Consider the following 19,121-nt stretch of genomic DNA (forward strand, 5'->3'; position numbering starts at 1 on the left):
GCTCACATCTGGGATTATTTACCATTTCCCTAGATGCAACGTAGTTTGCAGTATGTTCTATCTCCCCCTTGTGGGTATCCCTGGATGGAAACTACCCTTAATTATAAGATGTTCTTGAGCAAGATGGTTAAGTATTTTCGTTTACAACTGTTGTTTTTTAAAAAGCTGTAATTTCTTTGGAATAAATACACTCAGACAGAAAATTTCCCCCTAAAATACACTCAAATGTTTATTAGAAAGATTTAGACATTACAAGAGTGCATCTTTATTTGTTTAATTTAGCACAACTTGTTTAAAAATGTGATGCAGTGTACAGTCAGCGTTCTAAGACACTGACGGTTAAATGAACACAATATAAAGTTTACAGAAGTAAACAGGTGTTTGTGACTTTCTCCATAGTTGTATAGCCATTAATAACATTAATTATTGACAGTGGGGGGAAAAAAAACAATGATAAAGGAATAAGACATGAACGAAACTGGAAAAAAATTGTGCACAGCTTCAAACAAGGCATTCCTGTGCATAAGTAGCCATATTGTTACATTTTTCCTGATTGAACAGTCATATGTGGCAAAGACTAGCTGCAAAATGGGAGTGCAAAACACCTGAGGTTTTCATGGTGACATATCAATTTACCCCTGTGGACAAAACAACAAAAATATTTTGCTTTCATCGAAAAGGAGTGAATATCTTTTCAGTATTGGCAGCATGAAGGATAATCAATCCCTCAAATGCAGAAGAACAGAGCAGAACAAAGAAGTCAGAGTCTGGCCACCCCTTCATTTCTTGGCTTGCTTGGTGACCATGCTGCGGGGGGGAGTCACAGGACGGCTGCCGTTGGGCTTCTTCTTCTCAGCTGGTTTCAAAATCTATACCAGGTTGAAAACATTTAATGAATAGCTGTACACCGTCTGTACAAATAGCTTAGATTAGATCACTGCCACGAAAACGCAATGCTTAAAATAAACAAAAGGTACTGTACCTGAAAAGAGCACATGAGAGTCTCATCCACGCTCATCATGGCACCAGCGTTGTCAAACTCCCCACAATAGTTAGGCGCTGAAAACAAAGTGACGAGCTGCCTCTTTGCGAAAAATTCATAGCCATCCTCGACAACCTGCCAGTGAGAAAATACAAATTGGAATGACATGTTTACACATTTTCAAAATAATAAACTAGGAGTAGCCTCAACTAAATCATGCAAGTAGACATGAAGGTGGTCAGATCTAAAGCGCAGTCTAGCAGTCTAACCTAATGGGTTATGGTTCACAGGATCTTTAACTCAAAACATATTGTCAGGTTTGTAAGTGGAGTCTGAGTGGAGTTCAAAATCAAAACCAGCAGGGTGTAAGTGAAATGAAGACTTGAAGCTTTAACTCAAGCACTCCAACAAATAACAAAAAAGATTCCATTTATTGTTAAAGGCATCTATTATTAGGCCTTACTGGCCTACCACTCCAAAATAACCTTTATGTATCTAATTGGTTTGAGAGGAAACTAGATTTCTGCACCTCTACAAATGCACATGCATGTTCCCTTAGATGGTTTTAAGCCCAGAAATTCTGCAGGAAAAGTTGTTATTCAACACTTTGGCAACAACTGCAGACACTGGAAGGCAACCCATCAAAGACAAACCGATCAAAAACTCTGGCAATAAAACATGTACCTGCCGAACCGGAGTTACCAGCAGTAACTACTTTATTCTGAGCTTGCCGTTACTCTCTTGACAATGTAGGCTGCTTACTTGTGGTAGATAACAATGCAATCAGTCGATGACTAGCCATACTGAATGTTGATAACAGCTTTTGGCCAAAGGCTAACGGTGCAGACTGATTCAATTTTATGTTTGTGGAGCAAATGAAGGGTGTGCTGCATCTGTCTGCGCTTGTCTGGTAGGAGAGGCTTATGACAAAGCACAGAGAGCTGCACAAAGTACCGCAGCACACAGATTAATCTGATTAGACACTATACACTTCACAATTCATCTTGATACGTCTATCAGCAGCTACATCATCAAGTAAATTAGTGGCAAAGGTTTACTGGTCACTATTAAAGTCTAGTCTGGCCTCTGGTCAGGAGTTTCAAGTAAAACTTGTGTATTTACGTTCACAATCACTTGTCTTAATTGCAGACTCAACATGCCTCAACAGTGTTTTTCCTTATTAGTTGTCATACTGACCAAACTCTATTGTTACATTAATAAGCTACACATTATATTCTACTACTACAAGCTACTGTCTATTCTGACAAACATCTTTTCCACAAAATTACACAAGACTGCATTGAAAGCTGAGCTCTCTTGTCTTTGCACTGGCATTAAGTGGCAGCATTAAAGTAATTTGTGACTATTCTAACATCAATTTCTCTCCATATTCTTTAAGTCTCTAGATATTTTTTTTAAAGTAAAGCTTTAGTTGAACACGTAACAACCTCTGGAAATGCGCAAATAATTTTACTTTGATGCAAACGCAAGCCAAAACGGTCAAAACCCACTGTCCACTACACACACCACATGTGCTAGTATATCATGTCCTGTACCAAGTGTATCTTGCCTCTGGCCAGTACACGGCCACCTCCCACCTCCCACAGTGACGTTTCTGTTTGTGATGACGGAGGTGATTACCTGATGGGCACGACAGATCAGGTCCAGGTCATGCTTGTGCAGGAACTTGGCTACCACCTCTGAGCCAAAGGTAAATGACACACCCCTGTCGTTCTCCCCCCAGCCCAACACATCCTTGTCTGGATCAGACCAAAGTAAATCGCACAGCAGACCCTGGTCAGGCACGTCAGTGGGACGCATGATGCGTCTGATCTGCTCCATGGACTGAAGGTCAGGGGACAGTCCTAAATGGAACAGTAAAGTAAAAGTACAAATAAACACACTGATACTGAGGTCAGCACCGATTGGAACTGGGTGAGCTCCATGTCAGGTGACAAACTGCAAAAACAGCGTTTCTCAAGGACAAATAATAAACGCTGATATCAAATGTACACTACTTCTAACATCATGCATACAACCAAAACACTTTAGAGTTGATAGTAGGGTTTTGTGCCAAAACATTCATTCTGCGCATTATAACCCACCGCCATGGCAGCAAAAGATCTTCTCATCAACAATGGCGGCAATTGGGAGGCAGTTAAAACAATCTGTGAAGGTCTTCCAGAGTTTGATGTTGTACCTTCTTTTACCTAACACAGTAAGACAAGAAATTATACTTCATTTTTTTCCATTATCTCATACCAACAACTTCCTCCAAACAGTTTAACCAGCAAAAGATAACGCAACAGAGAGTCTGACAGGTACCCTTAATGGACACAAGAGGCCCCAGGTTGGACATTTCTAGTCATTCAACAATACTCACACTCATCATAAAAACCATATATTCTGTTGATTGAAGCACACTCATGGTTTCCCCTCAACAGGAAGAAGTTTTCTGGGTATTTGATTTTGTAGGCCAGTAGAAGACAGATGGTCTCCAGTGACTGCTTCCCCCTGTCCACGTAGTCCCCCAGAAACAGGTAGTTGCTCTCAGGAGGGAAGCCCCCATACTCAAACAGCCTTAGCAGGTCATAGTATTGCCCATGGATGTCACCTGCAGGGCAAATACCAAGCTGAATTATACACATTGCTATTGAGTCATACACCACTTATCATACGTCAGTACATACTATCAGTCAATTGCTGAGTCAATCTTTCTGGTAAGTAAGTGCATAGCTTTTCTTACCACAAATCTTGAGGGGGGCCTCCAGCTCCAGGAGAATGGGTTGACTGAGGAAGATCTCCCTGGACTTGAGGCATAATCCACGAATCTCGTTCTCCTGCAGCTGAACATTCTTGCCAGGTTTTGCTCCTCTGACTGGAATAAGAAGACAAAAATCAGTAAGAATAACACCTAAACACTATTCCAGCTAACCCGGGCATGGCATCTCTGCCCGGACGCCAATTGGGACAAACGGTGAGTGTAGAAGCCATATGCCGTGACGGAATTCGCGGTGTTTGTGTATGAGAACACAGTGTACGTGACATGTCGTTTCACACCCTTCAGACACACCAATATTCTGAGTCAAGAGACGCATTACATAAAGGTGGTAGCCGACATTAATTAAAATATTAAGTTATCTTGCAAATATTTCTGATTATTGTTACTAGTTATTGCAACAAGATGAACACGAGCTAAAGCTAGCTATCGACTATTAGCATTTACCATAACATTTAAATAATAAAACAAGTGTTTCGTAGAAATTTTTGTATTTACTTACCTTCTAAAAGCCGCTGGATGATACTATCTATGTTGAGCTTGTCAACATCAGCCATTGCAAGCGTCGGTGTTACGAAAAAATCGCTCCAGTCAAATCTAGGTCTTCGCGTTGACACACTTGTGAAAGCTAGCCCGCTAGCTATCCTAGCATTAGCTTGCTTATGTTAGCTTCGTCTATTTTCCGGCTGAGGGTAGAAGATGTTGCCGCGACCCTGATACCGTTTAGCCACTAGCCGACACTTTTGACAGCCTAATACGCTACTTAAAGATCGCGATTTTAAAAATGCCAACATCAATTGTTTCGTTTTGTTAAAAAAAAAGGGACGGGGACTATAAAAATAAGCGTCAACCAACACAAACGGTTGCTAGCGACGGTGTCCCGTTTCTGTTTTTCCTTTGCCGCACCTTGTACTGCTAAGCCAGCGGCTTGTGCTGGTAGCTGCTACACTACTGCCCCCTACTGTGCTGGATGGGGACAGCTTCAGACCTTCTGAAGCCCTTTAATGTTTTTTCTTTGGATATTTGTTGATTTTTCACTCATTTTCAGTCCAGTCCTTGTACCTGACAATTTTCAGAGGGATATTTTTTTTAAAATTTGCGTGCTTTGTAAGCTACTTAACCCACAAAAGGGCCCTAACTCAATAAATGAATCAGTGTTGTTTCTACACATGACACGTTGAGCCACTTTGGTATAGCCACCTGACACAATACCTGAACGTCATGTCGTTTGGAGAACATGAAAATTATACCAAACACACTGCCAACACAGTACAAAGTATATCTGGATAGAAAAACACACACTATGGTTTGGCCTCCTCAGTCGCCAAGTCCTCAACATTATCGAAGCAGTGTGGGATCATCTCGACAGAAACCAGAATAACAGGCAGCCAACATCCAAAGAAGAGTTTTGATTGTCCTTCAAAAAGCCTGCAGAACTACTCCTGAAGACTGCTTAAAGAAATGCTAAGAAAACATCCCTAAAAAAGTTCAGCCTGTTGTGAAGAATAAAAGTATTGATATCAAATATTGACTTTGAAGTTCATTAGAAATTTCAAAACTTTTGGCTTATATAGTGTATTTCCATGTATGTTTGATCTCGTTTCAATAAATTACTCCACTTATTTTCCATTTCCCTAGTAAAGTATAATGAAATTAGGTTTTTTTCACCATACCGGATATTAATTATACGCAGTTCCTGTTCTGTGTTATCTGATTAGGAAATAATTCAGTATGATGAACACTTTTGCTTCAATTTGAATATCAGTTAACCAATAAAACCCTTAGAGATGCACCAATTTCTAGACAATCAAGAAATTGATTTACATGTAAAATAAAGAGATACATAAGTACAGTAAATGATACTGGGGTATACAGTAAGTGTAATTACAGATTAGCTTTACCATTAACAGAAGGTGAGCTATGGTGGAGTAGCCACATAGAGCCTTTAAAGGACACACTGTCTACCTAGCAATCCTTTCCCTTATATTCATACACTTAAAGTACTCTTTAAGGCAAAATTGAACAAATGGGACTTGGAGCTTCTGGGTTCCAGTGTTCTTCTACTGATCAACAGTGAGCACTGAAATAAAATCACTATATACAGATAATTAAATATCACTACTTATGGAAGATGAAATACACTGAGATTCGCTTCTTCAATGCATCTCGGTGAGGTTGAATCTTTCTTTATTGATTTGTCAAAAACATCCGAGGTCAAACTCTTAATTTCACCTTTGAAGAGATTACTCATATATATTCAAATAATATACATACATATACATGTTATAATCATGAATGAATGAATGAACACATTGATCCATGTGCATATTCAAAAACTGAAGCTGAAGTTATTTACGTTTTTGCTTTCTGTTTTTGCTGTCATATGTGATCATATCTCAGCACAAATACGACCCAGTGAGGGAGGATGTGATTATTCCTGGTCTTTCTCTTCACCGTGTGTGATGACATAGACGAGGTTCTTGTAGTCCAGGTTCCCTGCTACATCTGGAGGGAATGCCTGAAACATCTGCTCCATCTTTGGGTACGAAGTAAAAAAGAAAGGTTACAGAGCGTATCTGCATTTATAAAAACTCAAGGCTCAACTATCTGTTACATCGTCAGAGGTGGAGCACTAACCTCTTCAGCAGAGAATCTGTCAGCCTGGGTCGTCAGCATCTCTGTCACACTGTGGAGACGAGCAGCGATGATGAGCAAACGAGACGCAAATGTCACGAGTCGCTTAAGAACCAGACTATTACTCACAACTCTTTCTTTAGTGTTCCTTTTCCCTCAGGGTCAAAGACTTTAAAAGCATTAAGGATAGTCTCCTCTGGGTCAGCACCTGTAGATGAAAAGTGGCAGTTCTGCATTGAAGAAAAATGATTTCATTTTTTGAACGTCATATAACGGCATCTTCGTTTACCTTTTAGTTTCTCTCCAAACATGGTGAGAAAGACAGTGAAATTAATGGGCCCTGGTGCCTCCTTCAGCATGTCATCAATCTCTTCTTGTTTGACATTTAAACGGCCTGAAAAACATGGAATATATGGTGAAACAGAGGTTGCAATTAATGCTCATTTTTTAAACTGATATATTATTTATTGAAAATAGTCCAATAAAGAGATTAAAACAAATCCACAAAAGCTCAACGGAACTATTGGATGGGTTGACCATGCCATCCAGCCCAAAATGACCAAAGAAGGAATTGGAAGGGGATGCAGTTGCTGGAAATATGGAATAACAACAGTTTTCCAGCTTTGTATTTAAAAAAAATCTATTGAGATTTTTTTCAAGGCACATTCAACACTTGGTCCTTTAAATATATTCTAAAACCACTGGAACATTTAAACAAATGTAGAACATGAAGTCAGCAAGCTTGATGGATAGTACTCAATATAATACACAACATTTTCCAAAAATATTAAACAAAATTGAATCCCAGGTCGATAAAGACTAGAACAGATTTGTTGCAGCAAGTTAAGGTTCTTCTTATACAAAATAAAAACTAAATGAACAATAATAAAGAAAAATGAGGTATGGCTTTTGATAAAACTCTTTTGAATGACTCTATCTAATCAAAGTATTGGAATAGAAATGGAAAATGGAATAAATCACACAACAAACATCGAGAATAACTAGTTCAGGAAATAGCTATCATTATATCCAGAGGACATAATATTGTTTATTGCAAAATGACTCAGTTGCAGGTTTAATACATTTAGTAGAAACAGTTGGAGATATTTCCAGGTATGCAGTAAATATGTTGACAGTAAACCCTAGGAAGGAAAACATATGTATTAAAATAAAAAAAAACTTGGAAAGGTTTTGAGACTCTTTGAAATATGTGGAAGACCGGGAGTTTGTTGTGAACCATGTGTTATTTGAAAAGATACAAATATTCTTTTTAATGTAAATTTGATCATGTTTGTTTGCTGTGCTTTTCTTGTTTAGTCTGTGTTGTAATATGTTTAATAGGTTTGCTTGTTTATGTATAATATTAATAAGTCTTAGGTTGGGGGAAAAAGTCAGCTAATGATTAAACTCATGACTACTACAGCTCAATTTATCACTTATCTGTTTGTTCAGACGGTATTTTAAAAATGGCAATTATACATCCCAGAACTCAAGGTGAGTTCTACTTGCTGAGACAATGAAATTCTTACATGTGAGAAGCTGGAACCTGAGAATGCCTAAGGTTTCTTTTGTTTTTTGCTGGACTTGTGTAATGTATTCATGTGAAACCATCACAACAGGAACGTGACACACAGTGAGTTTACCTAAAGCTGCAAAGGTGTCCCTGAGGTCGTTCTTGTCAATGAAGCCATCTCTGTTTTGGTCCATGATAGTGAACGCCTGCGGGAGTATACAGAGTGAGCAGACATCGCAGTGAGTAAACTGCTCAAATTCAATGTGAAAGAAAGCCTTTGGCAGAGTACCGACTTCTTTGAACTCCTGGATCTGGGCCTGTTCGAACATGGAGAACACATTGGAGCTGGCTCCCTCCGCTCTCTTCTTTGCTTTCTTGGGTGCCTGTGGGGGGTTTAACGATGACACTCTTAATTAGATCCAATAGCAATGACACACGATCATCACCTGGTTCTTCCGTACAGCCTTACTCATTATCGGTTTTACTGTCACACGTGGTAATGAGCCGACGATCAGCTCACTCTCACTAAGTGCGTGTGTCTTAGTGGGGGGGTATGCATCTATTGCACAAGAGGAAAGGTTTATACTGGGGGGCACACATTTCATTAGTGAGGATTACAAACACTGTCAGTTTGTTATGGAAATATTTATTCGAGCCTCCAGTTTTGGGAGCACACAGGGTAAGCCTAGGGAGGGTGTGGTCCACTGCCTGCACTCTCATAGTCCCAGGATCACATGAGGGATTATTCTATAGGGTGTGTGTGATGACAGGAGAGTACACTGAGCCCTGTTTGATCAGAAATCCCTCAGAGGCAAGGATTATGTTGAGCTATTTACATGACTGCCAAGGAACTGTGAAAAACACCGTAAGGGGGATGCAGCGCAGTGACATCATGTTGCTCGGATTCAGGGTCCTCTCGACAGCTGCTGTCTAACCCTTGTTGTGGATTAGCTCTTGTATATCTCATGGAAGGGACCTCTGGCACTCAGATACATTTATTTAATTATTTATTTTGTTTTAAGAGGATTCATGTACTCGTGGGCAACGAGGCAGAGTTTGCTATTTCTTGCTGTTGCCCAATGCACATCACTGTTGGACCAGCGGAAACTTTATTGGGCCAAATATTACGCGAATAACCACTGACCTCTTCATAGCCTGCACCTGTTGCTCGTGTTTCTCTGCTGTCTGCTCCGCACTCCCTTTGTTTTGCTCTTTCCAACCCGGTTGGCTGCTCTTCTAAGTCTCTTTTCTGTTTTGTTGCTGCCTTTCTCTCACCTCTCTCCTCTTCATCCCTCCCATTTCCTCTCCTTAAATGTTGTGTGTGTTTTAAATGTCATTGCTCCATTTTATTGCAAACACGGAGGAAAAAGTTGCAAGTAAAAAAAAAAATTTTTTAAGGTCAAGGCTTTCCTTACCGCCTCCTCCTTCTCCTCTCCGAGACAGTTAATTTGTTGTCATTTTGATGAAAATGTCTTCAAGTCGAGTAGACAAATATCTCATCAATAGGACAACTTGAATTGTCCGATTGATTATTTAAAGGAAAAAAAGGCCTCACAACATATTGACATGGAGTACATTGGTGCGTTATCTGTTGTTTGAAAAGAGCAGACTTTGACGGACTGTTATACAGATATCTACAGTAAACACATTAATCACACAGCAGAAACAGACTGTCTCCTCACAGTCTGGTGCTTATTTTAAACAATGTTAACGACAATAACAATGAGATCTGTATCCACTCACCATGTTTCAGTGTTAGCTGGATTTGGACCAAGCAGTATCCTCGCTGCTTTATGATGGAGCAGCCCCCAAAACAAGGGGCTGATATACTCACCCCTCTCCCATCTATAATGGCGCACACTTATGGGCTATAAATACTCCATGCCTTGTTTAGGCAGAGACACAGGTAAAGAGGTCTATTCTCTCACTGCCACCATTGTTTGAGTTCATGAGATTTAGGGATAATAGCCAAACACACATACCCCATTACTGAGCCCCCAGAATAACAACAGGACATAGCTCTGGCTCGGGAAGGACAGTTGTGTTTGTGACTGACAGTTGCACTTGATGGGATCCATCATCCAGCTGTCCTCCACAGAGACTGAGGGACAACCTCTGACTGGAGCCATTTCTTGGTAGCACAATAAACAGAACTGTTAGCTGAAGCTTTCTGAGCCCCAATAAGAGTTGATCATAAACAGTATGTCATGCTGTGGAAAATAGGCAACCTTGTTCATATCATGTGTTTTTTCAAAGCAGTGTTCAGTTTCTGTCCTGCGGCAGTGCTGGACATCCAGCAGTGAGACTGAGCTTCATTAGATAATTAACAAGGTAGTGGACACACTTAACACACCATACTGCAAAACACAGCGGTGTAAAGGTGAAGTTTTAGCGCTAACTGACAGCAGCTTAAGCGGATTTTATGTTGGCAGTTTGCTTCTGAGATAGACCGGTGCTCTGGATCACGTCAGACTCGGGCCTTTGAGTATGTCTGCAAACTCCTCAAGTTCATACTGAGCTTGGAAAACTGCTTCCAGGTGCTCTGGTCCCACAACTTAGAACTCACCACAACAACACCTCTTTGGTATTTCTGAATTCATAATGAAAAATCATTTAGCTTCCATCTTTACCCATTTGATTTGATTTGACTCTGACGCTGAGCTCTTCCGTCCCTAATCAATCACATTTGTATATTCTGTTCTTTTTTTAATCCCCGTTTATTGTTCATTACGTATCTTTTATTTTTCATATTTGATGAAAACTATCTATTATTTATATTACTAGCTTTGCTGTGAAAATAGAGACAAATGTGTCACATTTTACTAATTTACAAAGACTCCTCTTTTATTTCTTTACCAGTCATTTACCCAGTTTGTCCAGTAGATAGTGCTAGCAACCCACAACATTCAGCATCCAGGCTGAACTAGTATAGAAGGCATTTTGGACCAGTTTCTGGAGCATTTAAGAGCTTTCTTAGGGTGTCTCCATACATTTTATAGTAAAATTGTCCCCAGATAAAATCTACAATAACCAATCATGGATGGAAGTGACAGCATCTGACTGCTCACTGTGTGTTTATTTATGGCACACTTGTTTGTATCCAGCTAAACAGCTGGATAGTGTTTTTCCTGGTTTTCCTGACTTTTGTTAAAATGTCTAATGTCACAAACAGGAATTATTATTTATTTATTAATAAGTTATTGTAATTGTGGCTCAAATGGCACAGTGCTGTCCTCTTCCTACTTTTTGCACCATACTGAACCTGTAATAAATTCAGAGCAGACACCCACAACGTCTGTGAGGGTATAGCGATTTTGGCCTTAGGCGAGTGATGGGACTGGGACATTGCATCATTTTCAGCAACACTGAATCTGTTTACTTTTGTTGTCTCACGCAATTTCAAAACCTTTAGTGTTCTGGTGTTTCAAAAGTTTTATCAGCAATCAAAGTGCCTCAAATAGGGTATTTAATTATGTTGATATAATTTCTATTCATGGACATTTTAGGATAATATCACATTTTCCAATGAATAAATCATCAAACCTTTGTGTGGTTGCTAATCACCTAACTGAGGTAAATTGCACATTTAATATAGTGCAGATGCATTGTGTGAACTCATATACTTCGTATGATAATCTCAAATAACATTAAAAAAAGAACTAACAGGTATTAACAATGTTGTTCGCTTTCATGAGAATGCCAGCGGAAGGTTGCAACTAAAATGTAGCTGTAAAGTTATGATTTAGTCCAAGTGTTAGCTCTTATACCAAGTTAGCACAGTTAATAAGTCAGTTATGAATAATGGGCTGTATTTAACACTTGTTTATTTTACTGCATGCAACTACGTTTCTTTCTTTCTTTCTTTTCTTTCTGCTCTCCTTTCTCTTCTCTTCCCTCATCCCAAAACTGCTTTTGGAGATGTCTGCCCCTCCCTGAGCCTCTTCCTGTTAAAAGGGAGTTTTTCCTTTTCACTGTCGCCAAGTGTTAGCTCACAGTCCAATTGTTTTCCCTCTAAAATTATAAGATCTTAAGAAGGTAATTGTTGAGAATTGGTACATTATAAACAAACCTGAATTGAATAGAATTATTCTTTCTTTAATAATTGGCTCATAATCACCTATTATTTTACAAAGGCCGCAACCTGGCAAAGAAATGGACTGGAATTTATATAGCACTTTAAAAAAAATCTTACTGACCACTCAAAGCTCTTCATACACACATTTATGCCAGGATTCATTCATGCACTATATGTAATTTAGGTATACCACACAGATTTTAGGCCAGAAAATGACATTAGGCAACAGCATTAACTACTACACCACTGCATTGCCCTGAAAGGAGTCAGTATCACTGCATTTTAGAGATGAGCATTTGAACGTTCCTCACAGTCCAAAGATATGTATGTTTGACTGGTGATTCTAAGACTGGCCATGGGTGTGGATGTTAGCCCTGTGATGGAAACCCTATTCAGAGAGCACCATGATTCTCAGCCAGTGAAGGCTAGGATAGGCATTGTATAGGATAGGGTGAGGGGTTAACAAAATGGTTAAATGCGTATTTAAATAAAACAGGCTACAGTTATAACCCTCAACCTTGCTTCTGCTGAGCACAGCCGAAGGTTCTCAGCAGCGTGCACGGGCCATCTTTCTGTTTTTCATCTCTCTATATAAATGGTAAAACACTGTTAACATATAGGTATTCTGATCACACTGATAAATGTTCGATTCATCTAAAATGAATCTCCAATGAATTATTATCAGAGTAGCTGCAGAAACGTGCATGAGACACTCTCCTCTTCCGACTGAGACTTAGGTGGAGCTTTTAATCCGTAATAAAATCACCAAACAAGCTCGGAGAAGCTGCTATCATTCATCAAAAAACCTGACACTTTATTAAATATACTGTCAGCATTTTCAAAGAAATGCCTCATTCAGCGACCTCATCAAAGCTATGATTTTATTGTTCCCATCTGTGCACACAGTCCTCATTTTAAGTAACTGTGGATTTCTTTTTAGATTAAGCTTTTACAGAAGAATGTATTAATTTGAATGAGGTGACGGGGGTTACTGGAAGAGGCCCGTAGTGCTTTGTTGATGATGGTGGTGAACGTGGGGTCAAGATTATATTCAGAGCTGATTGAGGCTGTGAGATTGAGCAATTTTTCAAAAGGCTGAATTTGGATTTAGGGACCTTGACAGACACAGTCTCAGCAACTGGAGCCACATTTAAGTCCAGCTGGGTCCCTGCAGAGCCTGGGCTCTCTCTATATGTTCCTGGTGAGCCAGAACAGTGTTCCTGGCCGGCACTGGAAAATGTCTGCGATTGAAAACAATTTATTATATCTGCTGGCAGATAGAATTTCTCTAGCGTGAGCAGGCGATTGTGCACAGAGAAAACGTAAAAGATTCATCTAAGAATGTGTGTATGTACCATACGAACTTTATGTCCTTACTTAGTGAAGTGTGCTTAATCAGAGGTGGGCTTCATTCTCACTCCTGTTGGCTTGGGGTTCACAGGGAGGACACATTGGGGTGGTGTCCTTTCCCCTGAAATTTGGAGCATCGTACACTTATTTTCCTTACACTTTCATGCTCCAATTTGTGCATTTTCTGCATTAGTTTATTTATGTAAAGGAAAACACAATCATCAGGCTGCAGCTCACACTTCAACCTATGCTGGGACCTCAGCGGCTTTCCGTCTTGCTTTCAAATAATCATTCTCAGCTTTTCTCATTTAGTGGTATCCTTGCTAAGCTAGACACGGTCTTCTGTGCTTGTGCACTTTCAGACATGAGAGTCAGGGTGTCTGATATCAGGCTACCTCTATGTCACTGATAAATTCATTCATTTTGATATATCAACCCCTCATTTTTAAGATCATGTACATATCATCTATGCTAATCAGGTTGGATGAAAACAATAAAGGCCCACAGCAGCATTTTATAATAAAGAAAAACAAACAAACAGCTTTTTGAGACAATATATCAGATCTCTCGTTTTGCTCTGTCAGATAAATCTGCTGTTGCCTGTATCTAAGGTGTCACAGAAGATGCTGCAGAGCTGCTGACTGAGACCACAACACTGTGTGTCTTTAAATATGTGTGTTTGCATGCGGTGGTTATAACTGTGTTTGAAGAATTGCATTAACTTATAATTCATTCTTGTATTTTGGGGTTAAAAAACAGACACTTTTTGGGAGGCATTCCTTTTCTGAGTGACGTTCCCGTGGCTCTCTTCCTCAGTAACTCCTCTGCTACTTTCAGGTTTTGTTTTGTTTTTTCATTGCGGTGGGGGTGAAATGACACAGATATTGAAGTCTACACCTGTGCTCATTCCTTTGTTGAAGTGTGTGTCTCTGAGATTTATTTCTCTCCTCAAATGTAAATAAGAATAAATCATATATATATATATATATATGCATTCTAAATATGTCAAAATGACAACAGAAGACGATTCAACATCATCAAGCTGGGACCGCTGCTGGTTCTCAATGTATTCATTACGTTTTTCATACATCCTAATGAGTTATAAGAATCACAGTGTTTTCTATAGCTCAACTGTGAATGCTGGTTTTCTGATAACTACCTTCCTTCTTACATATGAATCCATCACTTTAGCCTCACCCTAGAGCCAGAAATAAAATGCAATAAGCAAAACTTTTAATAATTTCCCTTCTCTCTCCCCCTAAGGTGTTTGTCTGTGGCAGAGAAATATGTCATCGTCCCTGGAGGTGCTTAGATTATGACTCGAGAGAATTTAATTTTCTAACTGGGACTGATTTTTCATATAAGGGATATATGAGCGAGAAGCTACGTGGTGCAAACCATTTGGGTTTTACCTGTGCAAGGAATCACACAAAGCCCATCCGCACATAACCTTCCTTCTGACTCTGTGGTGTCAGCAGGGGGAGCACCTGACTCCAGTGTTGTAGCAGTACAGCAGCATCTCCAGACCAGAGGAATGAGTTATTTTAAGTAGACAAAGAGCACTCTATATATACTGCTATAGTCAGTTAGACAGTCGATTTTGTGACAGTTTAACTCTTCCCAGCATTCTGCTGTCAGTAATAGGAAACGAGCCAATTTCCTAAAATCCATCTTTATGTTTTTATAGTCTTACAGTGAGCACGTTTACGTCCTAATTTGCTCCTCTTAATGTGAATGCACGATTAAAGGCAATAGCCACCAAGTCACAGTGGCTCATTTCTATTCTATAGAAATTGATCCAGAAGAAAATCCAAATATGGTAAAATAATAGTAGATCATGTGGAATGTTTAATAACAAATGTGGGATTGAACTTTTGACAGTAACTGTCTGCCATCAGAAAGTGATTTAGGAAAATAGCGTAAAAACATGATTGAAATGTTCATCTTTGTGCACATTTTCCTTCAAATGTGGAGGAAGAGCTTCATAATGCGCAAGTTTGCTCTAATTTGCACGACAAGAAGGCGACATGCGGACTGATAAGTGGCATTCTAATAATAGTTGGACTACACGTATCGATAATGTAGCCCATTCTAATTTGCAACTCTGCCTCTAATTAGTCAGTCCCATGTGCTCGTGTAATAAACACGCTAAAAAAAAGTAGGCTTGGCTAAATTCCCAGAACTCCACTAATCTGCACATCATCTCCTTTCCTTTTCCAGACACTATTGATCAAACTCGGGCTTTTTCGTCACTATTGATAACTTTGCCTAAGCGAAATCAAGTGCAATTGTCCAGTTAATGTCGGGGACAGAGGCACGGATACATTTTGTTCTTATTCTTTTTTTTCTTTTTCTTCTTTTTTTAAGACGTGGGCACTTTTCCAGAAAAAAAGAACAACTCTACTTTTTTTTTTTTTTTTTAAATTCCTACTCCAACAAAAGACATGTTGGCAGACTTGTCAAACATACGTGCGGACTCTCGTGCTAAGTCTCTCCGTTACTTTTTTTAAAAAGTGGGACCGGTGATCGTAAACGTTGTTTAACGAGGGGGAATCCAGCCCACATATTTATTGCAGCCGCTGAAAAAAATCTCCTCAATATCCCCCAAGATGGCCGCCGATGTAGGATCGATGTTTCAATATTGGAAGAAATTTGATCTACGGCGGCTGCAGGTTAGTGCTATTCTCACCTTTCTCGCTTTATTTTTCAGCGGTATGCCTTGCTACTGTACTCCGGGGTGTGTTTGCTTGTTTTGGGCGGACGTGAAGCGAAAGGAAGCGCTGTTTGCATTGATAGTTATTAGAAATTGATCCCTCTCCTGCCTTTGTTCAGTTCAATCATTGATCAGCGGTGGAGCGACCGCGGAGCAGCACAGCCTTCTGTGCCACACCGATCTGGGATCAGCACCGCGGACAGCACTGATGTTTATGCATTAGCGTTTCTTCTTCTTCTTCTTTTTTTTTTTACTCATTATTGTCCGCGACGAGCACAGCCGTACTTACATGTACGGAAACTTTTAATGCGCCTCCGAATCGCTGTCCTTGGACGTAGGCTGTAACTTTTTCTCCCAGCTTAATGTTTTATGCGGTTTGTGTCGACGGTCGTTGCGTTGCTGCTGCACCTTTCAGCAGGCTACAGTGCATTTCTTTGAATTTTACATTTTCTGCTCCGAAGGATTTGCATGTCGGGAAGTTTTTAAGTGTGACGTGGAAAGTTAATTTAGTTATTTTGCTCGGACATTTTTATTATGATAAAATATTTAATGTGCGGACTAGTGTTTGGGCTGCATAGTAGACTACTGTTAGGCTACATTCACACAGCGTTTATTCGCGGTTCACAGACGACCTTTTTCTTTTTCTTTTAATTTTTAAAAAAATTTTTGGACTGTCATGTCGCTGGCACCAAAATGTTTGTGATTAATAGCGAGGAGAATGTGGCAGGTGAGCGGTTTGTTTGTATCACAGCCATAACACGTAGTCCCGTTAAATAGCATGTCAGCCTCCGTAGCCTTTGGCTACAGCTTGAGCCACTCAAACTCAAAGTTGGATTTATGAAGCACGGCGCTGACGGGCTCGTAGCTCGCTCCTGGTCCTGGAAGCAAACGTTGAAATAAGGTTGAGGAAAGCTAAACGCTGTTTTCAGTGTCCACTCCGCCCCCCACCCCTGCTCCTCTCCTCTCCCCCCCCTCTCTCTCCATCCTGAAGCCGCATAGGGCTGCTCGGCCGGGGGAAGCTGTGTAATTGTATTCCCCGCTAATGTTTGTAAATCAGCCTCGGCCGGCGCAAGGGCACCGTCTCTGCCGTTTGACTGATGTTCTGTAACATGAGAGATGACAGGGGCATGGCAGTCCGGCTCTGTCGGAAAAGCCTGCCGAGGAGCAGAAATCAGATCTTAGTGGCTCTCCGGTTGGTCGAGTGTTATTCCAGCTCCCGGCCGCTGGACACCTCTCACACATCCAGGCTGGGGATCCAGAGGGGCGAGGGAGCTATTGTTGTTGGCGGCTTCATGCAGCGTCCTCCCTGCTGGCTCTCACCATGTCACCACGGCACCAGATTTATGATAGACGTATACATGCAATATATATATATTTATTATTATTAAATGCGTCTCAGTAGGCGAGGAGCTAAATGTAAAGTGCCCCTTAAGAATGCCCTCTGTCAGGAGCACTAATGTGGCGGTATATAATAAAAAATGGTAGCCCCCCATTCGGTAACTGATGATAATAAGGCTTATAATAACCAGCTGTATAAGTTAAATTCATGGTACCTGTAGAAAAGTGTTAACTCATACTTGTTAAATGAGGCACCCTTTGCTATAACGTAGTAAATCCCTTTCAGGATGTTTATTATCAGCTTATTAATAAATAACACCTCTAGTAGTGAATGCCTTGAAGGTAGATGGCATTTGAACTATAAGTATGTGGTGCATATTATAAACAATAAGCCAATCAGGTGGAAACAGGTCATTGTGTGCAAAGGCAGAAATACAGGTGTGTTAGACTGCAACTAAGCTGAGATCCATATGTTGCTACCTGTCTTGTATTTTAGTACCTGTGATAGGTGCACATTCACTTTCACTCATTAGAGTGTTAAAACTCATTGCACGCACGCATGTGATGAAAGTTGTGGCCGTGTTGAAAATTAATCTTTTCTTCTTCTATTCGTTTTTTTTAACCCCGAAACCTTTAATATTTTTCCACAAATTTGATCACATTATCCTGCAGAAAGCAGCTCCGGTAATGTAAAATCATTACAGCCGTTTCGCCATCTATTCCCATATAGAACCCGAGTTTTTGCTCTAGCAGAGTACAACTGCAAGCTATTTATTTGAACAGTTCACACTGGAACATTTATTTTCTCATTACAAGTTATTATATCAGTAAACCGAGTGTGCGTTTTTTTTTTTTTTTCAGTGTTTGTGCAGTGGATTTGTGCCTCTTGAGTTGCACAGGATGAATAATTCACCTGCAGGCTGATGAAAAGAGGGCAGGGAAAGTGCGAAGTGCTGAGGTGGAGTGACCTTGGTTCCTGCTGGCTGCAGGTCACCCGGCCGTTGCTGTGGTAATCATTCACACCAGCCAGATGGCATTTCCGTGGGCGAGCATGAAAAGGACGGGTCAGGGTCTGTCCTGCCAGGTCCTGCCAGGCTCAGAAGCAACTCTGGGCCAGTGTGGTACCTGAGGAGTAAGAGAGTGTTTTTGGATGGTCTGGCGATGAGAAGCCGTGGTGAAACCAGGTGGAAATGCAGCTTGATTACAGTCACGGTTTGTTTAGTTATCACACATAATGTTACCTTTAATTGCCCTTTGAGAAGTCGGAGAAAAGGCTATCGTCAAAGCCGACTTAAAAGGCCAATTAGATTTTCCTTCAGCAAACTTGGGCTCTGTGCCTTTACTACCAGTCACTGTAATCCCTCTGTTGAGCTTTTTTTTTTTAGTAATGTCGCAACGCTGTGCTCATATGGTGAAATAATACTCTGCTTATTTGTTACCGTTTCTCAGCGTTGTTTCCAAAGTCTCTTGCATGAATCGAAGAGGCAGCGGGGTTTTAGATCAGGAACAAAAGCTTGTGATTGTACTACATTTAGCATGACTCAGTTGCTCTGGTGTCAGCTCTAATCCACACACAGAGACAACAGTATTGCCAAACAGTGAAATTGCTTTGCAGCCTGTGAGCCTGGCTGCCTCCGCTGCCAGCCTGCTCTGTGTGCTGTTTGCCAGTAGCTCCTCCACACACACACACACACACACACACACACACACACACACACACACACACACACACACACA

The 19,121-nt window shown here is 40.4% G+C and overlaps 3 protein-coding genes across 4 annotated transcripts in view; 1 reads left to right on the top strand and 2 right to left on the bottom strand.

The window, feature by feature from the left end:
• Positions 1-203: 203 nt before the first annotated feature.
• On the bottom strand, positions 204-4,694 carry ppp1cc (protein phosphatase 1, catalytic subunit, gamma isozyme). The gene is made up of 7 exons (XM_005940563.3): positions 4,264-4,694; positions 3,729-3,860; positions 3,366-3,596; positions 3,088-3,192; positions 2,624-2,847; positions 983-1,117; positions 204-869 (listed from the first exon to the last, which is right to left on the bottom strand). The coding sequence occupies exons 1-7, from the start codon at positions 4,316-4,318 to the stop codon at positions 780-782; spliced, it is 972 nt and encodes a 323-aa protein (XP_005940625.1). The 5' UTR covers positions 4,319-4,694; the 3' UTR covers positions 204-779.
• Positions 4,695-5,925: 1,231 nt separating this feature from the next.
• myl2b (myosin, light chain 2b, regulatory, cardiac, slow) lies at positions 5,926-9,738 on the bottom strand. Its single transcript, XM_005940561.3, has 7 exons — positions 9,652-9,738; positions 8,202-8,291; positions 8,039-8,114; positions 6,685-6,789; positions 6,525-6,603; positions 6,399-6,447; positions 5,926-6,297 (listed from the first exon to the last, which is right to left on the bottom strand). Exons 1-7 carry the CDS (start codon positions 9,652-9,654, stop codon positions 6,193-6,195), a joined length of 507 nt encoding a protein of 168 aa, XP_005940623.1. The 5' UTR covers positions 9,655-9,738; the 3' UTR covers positions 5,926-6,192.
• A 5,662-nt stretch (positions 9,739-15,400) lies between these two features.
• cux2b (cut-like homeobox 2b) overlaps positions 15,401-19,121 on the top strand; it is a 96,451-nt gene continuing 92,730 nt past the window's right edge. The window contains exon 1 of one of the 2 annotated variants that reach the window (XM_005940556.2): positions 15,401-16,005. In XM_005940556.2, the coding sequence (XP_005940618.1) occupies positions 15,943-16,005 (63 nt within the window). In that variant the 5' untranslated portion in view covers positions 15,401-15,942. The other variant, XM_005940558.3, reaches the window with a different exon arrangement.

This window comes from Haplochromis burtoni, unplaced genomic scaffold (genome assembly GCF_018398535.1).
Source record: "Haplochromis burtoni strain Fernald_Lab_line unplaced genomic scaffold, NCSU_Asbu1 Contig_293, whole genome shotgun sequence".
In the NCBI taxonomy this organism is placed as follows: domain Eukaryota; kingdom Metazoa; phylum Chordata; class Actinopteri; order Cichliformes; family Cichlidae; genus Haplochromis; species Haplochromis burtoni.

What these genes read in the sequence shown, in the direction of transcription:
- ppp1cc (XM_005940563.3), bottom strand. Translation starts at nt 4,318, where the DNA reads ATGGCTGATGTTGACAAGCTCAACATAGATAGTATCATCCAGCGGCTT. An exon ending in GATCTTTTGCTGCCATGGCG is followed by an intron (nt 2,848 to 3,087) that starts GTGGGTTATAAT and finishes TGTTCCATTTAG; the next exon opens with GACTGTCCCCTGACCTTCAG. An exon ending in TGATCTGTCGTGCCCATCAG is followed by an intron (nt 1,118 to 2,623) that starts GTAATCACCTCC and finishes TCTCACTGGCAG; the next exon opens with GTTGTCGAGGATGGCTATGA.
- myl2b (XM_005940561.3), bottom strand. An exon ending in AGATCCAGGAGTTCAAAGAA is followed by an intron (nt 8,115 to 8,201) that starts GTCGGTACTCTG and finishes ATACTCCCGCAG; the next exon opens with GCGTTCACTATCATGGACCA. An exon ending in GTTTGGAGAGAAACTAAAAG is followed by an intron (nt 6,604 to 6,684) that starts GTAAACGAAGAT and finishes TTTCATCTACAG; the next exon opens with GTGCTGACCCAGAGGAGACT.